The sequence below is a fragment of the Pollachius pollachius genome, assembly GCF_949987615.1.
Source record: "Pollachius pollachius genome assembly, chromosome: 10".
Lineage (NCBI taxonomy): Eukaryota > Metazoa > Chordata > Actinopteri > Gadiformes > Gadidae > Pollachius > Pollachius pollachius.
Window position 1 is genome coordinate 11,257,678 of NC_136943.1, and position 11,641 is coordinate 11,269,318.

An 11,641-nucleotide genomic window follows, 5' to 3' on the forward strand; every position below is an offset into this window, starting at 1 on the left:
GTTACCCCCCCCCCCCCCCCACACACACACACCTCGCAAAGCCCAGGGCGCCATCAGCCCCATCAGGAGAACAGAAGCCGCCGACAGTTCCCAACGTGCCTGCTGTCCCCCCTGGGGTCTACACACACAAACACGCGCACACACACACACACACACACACACACAGACACACACAATCACACCTTCAGTCAGGGAGCCAAGCACCATGCTGATGGTGGTGGTGGTGGTGTTGGTGGTGGTGGTGTTGGCGGGGGAGGCGATATGTAGCGAGTATAGATCTCAGGCATGTCTGCCTGTCGGCCGCGTCTGTCTGTCTGTGCGTCTGTCTGTAGGGTTGCAACCCCCTGCTGACGATGATACAGTGAGCTATTAACGTCTGCCCAGATACAGGACCGGCCTGGGCATGTCGGTGCTGATCTCCCCCTCTGTTTCACTTCTCTTTCGCTATCTCCCTCTCTCATGCTCTCTGTCACACACACTGACACACACACACACACACACACACACACACACACATACACACACAGTTGCGCATACTTTCAGCCACACCTTCCGCTCTAATACACACTGGCAGGGAGTCATAAATTCCTGGGTAATGATTAAGACCTTATCAGACCAGTGAAGAAGTGACGTATTCCCAGAGCACACACAAGCCCCCACACACACAAACACACACGCGCGCGCACACACACACATACACACACACGTATGCAATACAAATAGACATAAACCCCATAGAGGACACTGGTTGTCCTAGGTCAGGGATTTATTCATGGACATGAGATGTGATGATGCGTTGTTTTTTTTCGTGTGATTAAAATTAGGAGTGACGATCAAGAACTAGTCATAGCTTTATACATTGTGCACTTAGTAGGAAAAGTCTAACAAAATACAACTGCTTTGTGAACTGAATCAGGAGCAAGGAACGTGTCCTCCATCAAAAACAGTAAGTAAGGCAAGTAACGTCAAAGAGGTGCGGAAAAGGGGAGAGAGGAACACACACACACACACACGCACACACACGCACACGTCAACAACACACATCTTGTGTCCGATTACCTGAGCTATCCGGAAAAATACCTCTCCCCTTGGCCCAGCGTGAAGCCCTAGCGCACGTTTTTCGTACAAACACACACTCTTTTTCTACTCACATACAGACACACACATGGCGTGGAGCAGGCTGAGCCGGGTGGTGTCCTGGGGGGGTTGCCTGTGTCTGCCTGTTTCCTGGCTAGTGTGCTGGGGTGATGTGTTTAATTGGGTGTAACGCAGACTGCACTTTAGGGAACTAAACAAAGCTATGTCCCGGCCGCCCGTTTAGGAGGGGCGGCAAAACAGGGAGACTGGAGTTCCATCTGTTAACCCACCGTCTCCTTCCCCTCCCCTCCTCTCACCCCTCCCCTCCCTCCCTCCCTCCCTCCCTCCCTCCCTCCCTCCATCCGTCCGTCCGTCCGTCCGTCCTTCCCGGCCTCCAAGTGGAACCGCGGGGAGTCTCGTGGTTGGAGGGAGGAGGTGGGACGTCGTGTGGAGGTGAGGCAGAAGGAGGAAGGTGGAGGAGGATGGTGGAGGTGGAGGTTCTTTGCGGTGAGACACCCAATCAAACAGGATGAAAACGTCTCTCTCTCTGTGTCTCTGTCTGTCTGTCCATCCCCCCCGTTGGGTCGATGCGTCCCCTGATCCGCTGGTGTAGTGGCTCCTGGCATCTCCTCTCCAGAGGTGCACAGCAGGCGGTAGATAGAACCACGGGCTTGTCGGAAAAACAAGTCCCTCAAAAAGGAAAGAAAGAAAAAACAACAACCATATATTCTGCCCGGCGCCGACACGGAAATCAAACACTCCCCCCCCCCGGATCCCCTCGTCACCTCCTCGTCCTCAACCTCCCACCACTCCTCCTCTGCATCCGATTTCCGCCTGTTTCACTCCGGCTGTTTTTTCTCTTCTGTGCGTCGGGGTGGTGGTGGGGGGGTTCAGGAGGTCGGGGTCGGGCGGTGTTTGGTGGTGGTGGTGGGGAGGGGTGGGGCAGGGGGAAGGGGGAGGGTCAGGGCGTCTCAGACCTTGTAGTAGATGTTGGCGGGGCTCTGCGGGGGCATCTCCTGCACGATGTAGACGGGGTGGCCGTAGTCGCCGCTCACCTTCTCGTAGTGCGGGCAGTAGTTGTTCTCTGTCCGCAGCGGGATGATGATGTCGCTGGGCTCGGTGCCCGCCGTGCCGCTGGGCATCTTGGGGTTGGACAGCGTGTTGAGCGTCAGCGCCGAGGGCCGGGACTGGGAGTGCGAGTGGGTGTGCTTGCGGGAGCGCTTGCGCATCTTGATGAGCAGGATGACGAGGAGGAGGATGAGCAGGAGGAAGACGATGCAGCCGCCGCCGATGGCACAGAACACAGCCATCTTGGACTTCAGGATGTCGTCCGAGGTGTCTCCCGATGGACCCTGGTTCATGTTCCCTGTGGGGGAGGACAGACGGACAAAGACATGATCACACAGGACGTACGGGCTAGTGTTCTTTTGATCGACTTCAATGGACTGCTGTTGTGTTCGTTAGTAATTTATTCATTTTTTTATGTCTTAGTTCATTATTTCATTCTGACGTTATTGGTTTTTAATAAGCTCTGGCAATATAATAAAAAACAACATTGCATGCCAATAAAGCACTTCAAATTGAAAACGAATTGAGGGAGGGACAGACGGACGGAAAGAACAAAAGGGGGAGATAGACTCTTTTGTGTGAGAGAGAGAGAGAGAGAAAGAGAGAGAGAGAGAGAGAGTGAGAGCCAGAAAGAGAGAGACAGACAGAGAGACAGAGAGAGAAAGACAGACAGACAGAGGAAGAGGGAGAGACAGACAGAGAGAAAGAAAGAGAGAAAGAGAGAGAGAAAGCGAGAGAGAAAGCGAGAGAGAGAGAGAGAGAGAGAGAGAGAGAGAGAGAGAAAGAGAGAGAGACACACAGAGATAGAAAAACTATTAAATACTATTGGGAGCAAAGCGCGTGAACCAGAACAGGAAGTGTTCATACAACTCTGTCGAATCATTGACCCATCAGTAGGAACCAAACTACATACACAGCACAGATGTGCACTCGGGTCCTCACTGTATATCTCACCGTTTAACGCCTAAATCAACTGTGATGGCGGGCCCTTTTGTTGTTTTGTTCGCTCCGTGACTGGCAGCATCCCGCAGATGTAATCTAATCTAATTACCCTAATCAAAATGGCCCCCAAAAGAAATCTTGAGCTGCCGCTCAGACAAACGTGGAGTTCGACGGATACGTCAACGAGGGAATAAAAGAAGCAGAAAGAAGAAAGGTTGCATGACTCAGACGCTCGCATACAAAGCAACGGCCGAGGGAGGGATGGAAAGAGTGGGAGGGGAGGAGGGCATTTATGAACATCTGATTTTGGTTTATCCTTTTGTCTGGAGGTTCAGGGGAAGGGAGTGGGGGGGGGGGAATTCACTGGGTAAGAGAAACAGACAGGCTGTACCAATGGCTGAAATCTGAGCACAACCAAATATGTTTTCCATGTATGCATGCAGCTGCTGCCAACTACACCACCATCTCCCCCCCCACCGCTCCCCACACACACACACACACACACACACACACACAACTTCACCATTACTGTCCATGACCCTGTCCCTGTTGTTACACAAACACACACACACACCTACGCACATACAAATGCAAGGCATGCAAGTGTGCACACACACGTTCCTATGCACACGCACACATGCAAGGCCTGTGCAAACACAAAAACATCAACACACACACACACACACACACTAAAAAAGGCCCTATTAACACACAGGCACACACACAGACACATGCACACATACACACACACACAGATACACCTTGGGAGATTGCCATGCCTAATGGCAGCCGCTCTACTGTGTCTACACTTAACCATGTGTGGGAATGCCACACGGCAGGCCTTATCAGCAGTAATGACATCACAGAATGCAGGCGATCCCCGTCTTATCCAGGAAATCAGAGGCGGGTTGTGGATGGAGGAGAGGCAAGGCAGGGGTTGGTTTACATTCCCAAGTAGAGTGGACGTAAAAAAAACAAAAAAAAGGCTAATTCCTGAAACGCCGGTATGCACAAACCGCGATGACGCCACGCTTTTTTGTTCCGCCGCGCGTCCCATGACTCGGCGCTTATCGCTGTTCCCGACCGCACCGGACAGCTTGAAGCCAGCATGTGAAGGCGAAGTGACATCCTGAAATCGCATTACGGCCCCCGGACGAACGTTGAATAAGCAATTATTAAGTCGAGAGGCTTATCACTTGGAGACAGGCGGGAGAGCCAGCGCTCGCCAGAACTTCTGTGCCATACAGCCTTTTGGACAGAGGTGGAAAGTACATTTAGTGAGTGACTGGTGGAAAAAGAAAAAAAAGTGGAGCGCAATAGGGAGAGATTGCAGGGGCCCTTCGGGGGACAAGCCTTGCTACCTGTGCCATGAGGGAGGATCGAGTGACTTCCTCCATAATCTATGCTTTTAATCTCCATTTCTCTGCAATTTTAATAAAGATCTGATTTTCTTTCTTTCTTTTTTCCTACCAGAGATTGCATTTTTTAAGGGGCCCGGCTGGGGGGGGTGGGGTGAGGGGCCCGGCTGGGGGGGGTGGGGTGAGGGGCCCGGCTGGGGGGGGTGGGGTGAGGGGGATGCTGTGTGGCCCTTTGTGTGCGGAGCGATAAGTATTGCTAGTTGACTAGAGGTGAGCTCAATTTCCCCTTTGTGTTTTCATGTTTGTTTTCTGCACTGGGTTTCATTGTTAGCTGTGGTTGGCTGTGCAGCATTGTCTCCAGAAGCCTGTCTGCCTCGGCTCCACCTCACTTGACTCACCGCTCTGCCCTCGGAAACAAAAGGAGTCCGCCGCATGAGCAAGCAAACCACCGGCAAAAGCAAAAAGAACAGCGAGAGTTCTTCGGTTTAATCGGAAGGGGCTAAGTGTGAATAATTATTAAAGCGAAGCCTGCTTTTGGCCATGAATATTCATGGCCTCACTGAAAGAAAATGTCATTTCAATATTGGTATTTCCCTAAAAATCTTTGTGCAGCCGAAATGACTTTTTTTTGTCTTGGGTCCGAATGCAGTCTGATTCTTGGCTTTCCCTCTCCGTGGGGTCTTAAAGGGGCTTCCAGCGAGAGGCAGTTGGTCTCTGGAGCGGATGGGAACGGAGGGGGATTAGGCAGGTATAAGGGGATTCTGCTCACCGGTGTTCCCAGGGATCCCGGGTCCCGGCCGGTCCGGGGGGCTGGTGCTTTGGGCCGGTGGGAGTTGGTTGTCCTCTGGAACCACGGGAACCACTGGATCTGGAATCGGGGCATTCGGATCTGAGGAGGGGGGGTGGGGGGAACAACAGACCGTTTTAGGTTAGCTACAGTACAGTATCGTTTATTTTCACACTCATTGTGGTGAAAGATAGAGCGGCTATGTTGGTCAGACGGGGAAGCACTGGTTTCAATCCCAGTTGTCGGCGGTCTACCTGCATCCAAACTCAATGTAAATCACTTTGAATCAAAAACTAAATAACTACACACAGTGACAGCCGACAGACGTATCGTTTGGAAGGTTAACCGGTGTGAGCGGTGTGGTCGATCGCCGGGGGGGAAGAGCAGAAGGAGAGGAAGAGGAAGGGGAGAGGCATGTGAAACCACCGCGATATCCATGTCCTGTCGTAAGAACATGAGCTCACAACTCTGGCAGGGATGTCTTCAGATGACACCCAAGACAGGCTCTTCCAACACTGACACGACCGTGAGAGCATGAGTACAGGGGACACACACACACACACACACACACACACACACGCACACACACACACACACACACCGGCAATACACTCACAATACACTTAGGCGTGGCAGAATGGGGGTAAAGTAGTTATATATTAACTTTTTATGGTTTTACATTATTCATCGTGTTAAAAGGCTATAATATGCCTTATTTATTGCGCTAGCAATACCAGTGCCTGGAAGAAAATCCCCTGTTTTGAGAGAGGGAGAGGATGAAAAGAGGAGGACTGGGAGACATAAATTAGGAGAGGAGATGAGCGGAGAGAGAGAAAGGGGAGGAGACGGGATCAGAGCAGAGGAGATGAGGAGAATAAAGGAGGAGAGAGAGAGAAGAGGGGAGTGAAGAAGAGCGAAGAGGTGACAGGAGTAGAGCGGGAGAGATGAGGAGAAGAAAGGAGGAGAGAGAGGAGAGGGAGTCGAGAGGAGAGGGGAAGAGAGGTGAAGAGAAGGAGAGAGACGGAGAGGCGAACAGGGGAGAGAGGAAGAAAGGAGATGGGAAAGAGGAGAAGGGGAGGGAGAGGAGATGAGAGAAGCGGTAAGGAGAGGTGAGCAAAAATAGAGGAGACAAGATAAGCCAGGAGGAAAAAGGAGGAAAGCAGACATTGGATAATGTAAATCATAGGATGTTTAATGGGAGAGCAATGTATGAAGTGTTGTGTGTGTAGGTGCGTATGTGTAGGGGAGGTCTCATGAGTCGTATTTTACTCTGTTCTCTGTTTTCTACAATTCCTGTTCTTGTTATTTTTGAAGAGGTTAATAACGCTGTATATCTGGAATATCGTGGGGGAAATCTGACTCATGTGTAATAAAGGCACAGCATAAATAATACAATTGTTTTGAAAAAAATAACAGAGAAAATGAGATGAGACAGAGGGAGAGGGAAACCGAGGGCGATTGAGAGAGGGAGAGAGCGAGAGCGAGAGCGAGAGCGAGAGAGAGAGAGAGAGAGAGAGAGAGAGAGAGAGAGAGTGTTAATGGAGGAGACAGGAGGAGGCAGAGGAGAGGCCAGGAGCGGCCGCAGGGTGAATCCCATCCACCGAGGGGAACAGACAGTTTATCAGTCCGTCTGTTGTGATGTCAGCACGCGGCGCTTTGAAGTGTCCGTGCGGTAAACACTCTGGGGCCGGGGCCGCGTCTCGCCTTTTTTACGACAGCCTTACCACAGGCCGCCTGGGTCCGAGTCTCCCTGACAGGATATCAGATTCCGCCACTCTATCTGTCCCTTATCTGCATCTAACCCCAGGGCTGCCCTCCAGGGCCGGGGGGGCATGTGGTTATGCAAAAAGAGAGACTACTCTTGGTGTGTGTGTGTGTGTGTGTGTGTGTCTGTGAATGTGTGTACGTGTGGTTCTGTGGTGTTTTGTTGTAATGGCGGGAAGTTACATTAGTGTCTCTTGTGGTTAGTGTTCCTAGTGAGCTTTGTTTATTTCTGTGTGTGTGTGTGTGTGTGTGTGTGTGTGTGTGTGTGTTTGTGTGTGTGGTTGTGTGTTAGTGTGTTAGTGTTGTTCGTGTGTTATGCTTGTAACACATTAGAGAATGTTTTGCATGTATGCGTAATTGCATTTGTGTGCTTTATAATGCTGGTTTGTATAGAGTGTGTGCGCGTGTGTGTGTGCGTGTGCGTGTGCGTGTGTGTGTGTGTGTGTGTGTGTGTGTGTGTGTTTACTGCTAGGCCCGGATAGACCATCCATCTATGTCCGCTCTGGTTTGGTGCAACCTTCTCCGAGGATGAAGAGCAAAGAGAAAAGGGACAAAATGGAGAGAACGAAACTAATGTGGTGGAGGGGCGGAGTAAGAAGCAGAACAAATCACACAGACACACACAAACACACACACACACACACACACACACAGACGCACACACACAGTAGTGTCCATGAGGTTGCTTGTTTGTTCGCGTTGTTGATTTGCCTTGTAGATTTCCAACACATTATTCTAATAGGACCACATGTTGATTCCTCACAATGTCCACCGCCAGAGCTGCGGCGGTCTTCTGCGGCGGTGCCCACGCCGGTTAGCCTCGTCGTTAGCCCGCCAGACAGTAGCCCGTTGCGCCGCGTCAATAATAGATGAAGGCTGACACGGGCGAGAAGCAAGGGGAAGCGGAAACACGGACGCATGGCGGCGGGGACAGGAGAGTGAGGCGAACGGGTCCACCGCGTGCCCCCGGCCCCCCACCCAACGCAGCGCAGCGCACTGAGCATGTGCGGCGCGCGGGAGCGCTGTTAATGTTCTGACCCATTTTCCCCGGCGTGTACTGTTTGACATTTCCCTTAGCTGTGCAGACAGCAACTATCTCTGAACTGCCAACCAGCCAGAAGGAGGGGGGGGGGGGGGGGGGGAATAGAAAAATAGGAAAAAAGAAAAAGAGAGCGAGAGGAAGGGACGGAGAGAGAGAGAGGAAGAGGGAAAATAAGCGACGGAGGGAGATATAGGAAGCGATGGGGGACACGGGAGGAAGAGAGAGAGAGAGAGAGAGAGAGAGAGAGAGAGAGAGAGAGAGAGAGAGAGAGAGAGAGAGATGTGAGAAAAAGGGGACGAGCGAGCGGCAGGGAGAGCTACAGAGAGCAGCAAGGAGCAGGATGTGCGATGCGGTGAGTCAACATAATCCTAACGAGGAGGGTGACGGGACAGACGAGAAACAGAGGGAGAGATGGAGCAGGAGCGAGGGAGCGAGAGCGCGAGAGAGAGAGAGAGAGACAGCGAGAGAGCGAGAGAGAGAGGGAGCGAGCGAGGTAGAGCGGGGCCGCGGGAAGAAGAGCAGCACGGGGACGTACAGAACTCTGGCTTCCTGTGCTCACATCCCCTCTCCCTCTGCTCTCCACTGCCTGCACTGACTTCATGCACATACAATGAAACTACAAAAAACAACAAACACACACCAACGAGACCATACACAAGGCAGCCGGCGAACGCACAATCAGACAGTCCGCGTGTCAAGTCGTATTGCTAAGAGGCAGGGGGGGGGGGGGACTGATGCAGCATGACGGGCCACAGGAGTGCATTATGTTGTGTGATGCTAGCCCGGGGGAAAGGGTGGTGGGCGGGGAGGGAGGGGGAATGCTAATGCCACATTATAAAGAATGAGTATGCGTGTGCGTCTGTGCCGAACGGCGGGGCTGAGTCACTGTAGCACAAGGATCGGGGCATGTGGGGGGGGTGTGGCAGACGAATGGTAAGATGCTGGAGATTTTTGTGGTTGGGGGGGGGGGGGGGGGGGGGAGATTGCGCTGGCATGCAGCCGCTTTTTCCCTCAGGGGGCATACGTTAGCTATCGTGATAGCATCTGTGACGTTGAGAGCCCTGGACGGCGAGGGAGGCCTTGAGGCCGTAGGGGGAATACGAGGCTATGACGGCAATGCACCCTCCCTTTTATCTCCCCACCGACAAAAAACACGAAAAACAACGGACTAATCACGGTGCCTTTCCTTTCTTTTTTTCATTCTGGCCTCTGTCTCGTAACAGCGGGCGGAACGTTGACCTGTGTGGTTACAGGAAATTGCGAACATCGGTTTAATCCGTCATATACTTTTTGTATCGTAAAAACATCTTAGCGTTTCTTTTTATGGGCGTTTTTTTTAAGAAGCCCTCATTAGGCTGTAAATACGGTGCTTGAATTAAATAGCAAAACATCTTCCCAGACGATGACGTTTTTGAAAGAGTTTCAGCAGCTGGCCAAAAGCAACTTTCTAACAAGGTTAATAGGACGACATGGATGTTGAGTGACAGCTGGCTGTTTTGAGAAACGAGTCCAGCACTGGCTGAAATTTAGACAGCCAATGGCTATACAAAGAAATTCCATTGGGACAGGAATTTCTTTACAATTTAGTAGAGAGAGACGCTTTTAACTATGAAAACGACCTAACGGCCACCACTATTAGTTTGCACTAAAGACCGTTAAACGGGTAATGCTCCATTCCTGTATTCAATCCATAGATAGTTTGTTAGATAGATACTAGCATGTGAGCTGCTCTTTCTTTGATTCCCGGGAGACTTCTGTCATAAATTGGCAGAGGTTCATGAATATATAGCATAACTAAAGGCGCGCCCACACAAACATTTCAAGGGCTGATTTGTACATTGTCTGTCTGTTTGTTTTCTTCTTATTCTTCATCTTCGTTTCTCAGATGTGTCAGATACGGCGAGGACGCCAGGAACGGACCGTCAAGGCGCCGGGCAGATGTTCCTGTCAAATGGTGGTGTGTCTGCTCAGGTCCAAACAGCCGTACAGAAACAAGACAAACAGTTTGGAGCGTAATGCGTCTCTGTGTACGGGGGTCTTGTCAAACCCAGGATACGTATGTCCTCTCGTTGGATGAAAACAATGTCGAAAGTGAAGGGTGTGATTCGAACCAAATGTTGTGTTCAAGGATATCTAAACAAAATCTGTTTGTTTACCCCCGGCCAAAAAATGTGTAGATGCCTTGCCTACGATCCCCCTGGCCCCCTCGGGCCCGCTCAGCAAAACACACAGCGTTCATCCCCCCGAAGTTTATGAGAAATTGTTACGTTTGGTTTTGAATTACACAAGGTGGGCGTCGCAATCAATCAGCAGCCAGAGGACCATGAAAAACCCCCTTGTCAGGTTTGATACTCAAACCTTTATTTACAACATTTTGCTCGCATTAATGGGAGCAGCGCAAATGGGGTAGTGATCCAATTACTGTGTGATTCCCTCAAACAGAGAAATAGCCACGCGTGCAAATACTGCATGCGACAACCGCTTTCTTGCGATTATTTCTCGGTTTTCCCCCTGAATGACTTTGGGTCTGGCTGAATGGAATACATAAATAGGACAATCTATCTCACACCAAATATGAACAACTTCAGATTGTGATTTGGATGTTAATTCAAAACACAAATAGATCGTATGTAGTAACCAGTTTCAACTCCCAGTCACAGAAAACACATTATCTACTCCTGGTATATATTAGCATGGCTCTTGCAGAAATACGACCTTACTTCCTAACTAATACTTGAAATTGAATGATTCCACATGTTTAATATCGAGAAGCAAACGGCGAACAAAATACTGCTCAATAAAAAGGAATCTGGTGTTGGGGGGGGGGGGGGGGGGGGGGGGGGGAGGAGTGGTGTGAGTTATTTCTTAATACAAGATGGCAACGCTTCGAGGCAACATGCTAAAAATCATGTATTCAACCCCCTGCTCCTCCCCCTCCTCCCCCTGCTCCATGGGTGAGGTGCACGGCTGGCGTCTCTTACCTTGTCCCACCTTCATGATGATCTTCATGGCGCTGCTCTTGCACACGCCCCCCTCACGGTTCTCCAGGCCCTCTGTCGTGCCGTTGGACGTAGCTGCGGAGGAGGAGAGAGAGAGAAGAGGGGGGAGATAATGAAAGGAGAGGGGGAGAGAGAAACGAGGAATGGAGGAGTGTTGGGTCGGGGGGGGGGGGACAATAAAGAGGGCGATGGATGGAGGAGTGGCGGAAAATGGAAAGAGAGCAAGAGAGGGTGGGAGAGAGGGATAGAAAAGGGAGATAAAGGGAGAAAACGGTGACACACTGGTTAATGACCACGTCCGTGAGCACAGAAGACTAATCAATATTTACGGCAAGCACTGATTAGCTGTTCCAGTGATTAGGCATTCTCAACCCTCAATCAAGTACCCCTCCCCCCCCTACACACACACACACACACAATTCAACCACATCACTCATTAACACAATAAAGTGAAGACAAATGAATAGAACAACATAAGAGCCTGCAGAAGGGGCTGGCCAATGTTAGAGAGGAAACCATGGACAGCCCTGAGACTCGCGTACACACACACACCATAAGTGTGTGTGTGTTTCTGTGGGTGAGGGATGTTCGTGCTGTCTATGCA

The 11,641-nt window shown here is 50.9% G+C and overlaps 1 protein-coding gene across 1 annotated transcript in view; it reads right to left on the minus strand.

The window, feature by feature from the left end:
- Positions 1-1,439: 1,439 nt before the first annotated feature.
- The window catches only part of efnb1 (ephrin-B1), a 60,766-nt gene continuing 50,564 nt past the window's right edge, over positions 1,440-11,641 (minus strand). The window contains exons 3-5 of the mRNA XM_079744636.1: positions 11,020-11,112; positions 5,215-5,334; positions 1,440-2,443 (exon numbers count right to left, since the gene is read on the minus strand). Of these exons, the coding sequence (XP_079600762.1) occupies positions 2,049-2,443; positions 5,215-5,334; positions 11,020-11,112 (608 nt within the window). The 3' untranslated portion in view covers positions 1,440-2,048. The remainder of the gene's footprint in view (positions 2,444-5,214; positions 5,335-11,019; positions 11,113-11,641) is intronic.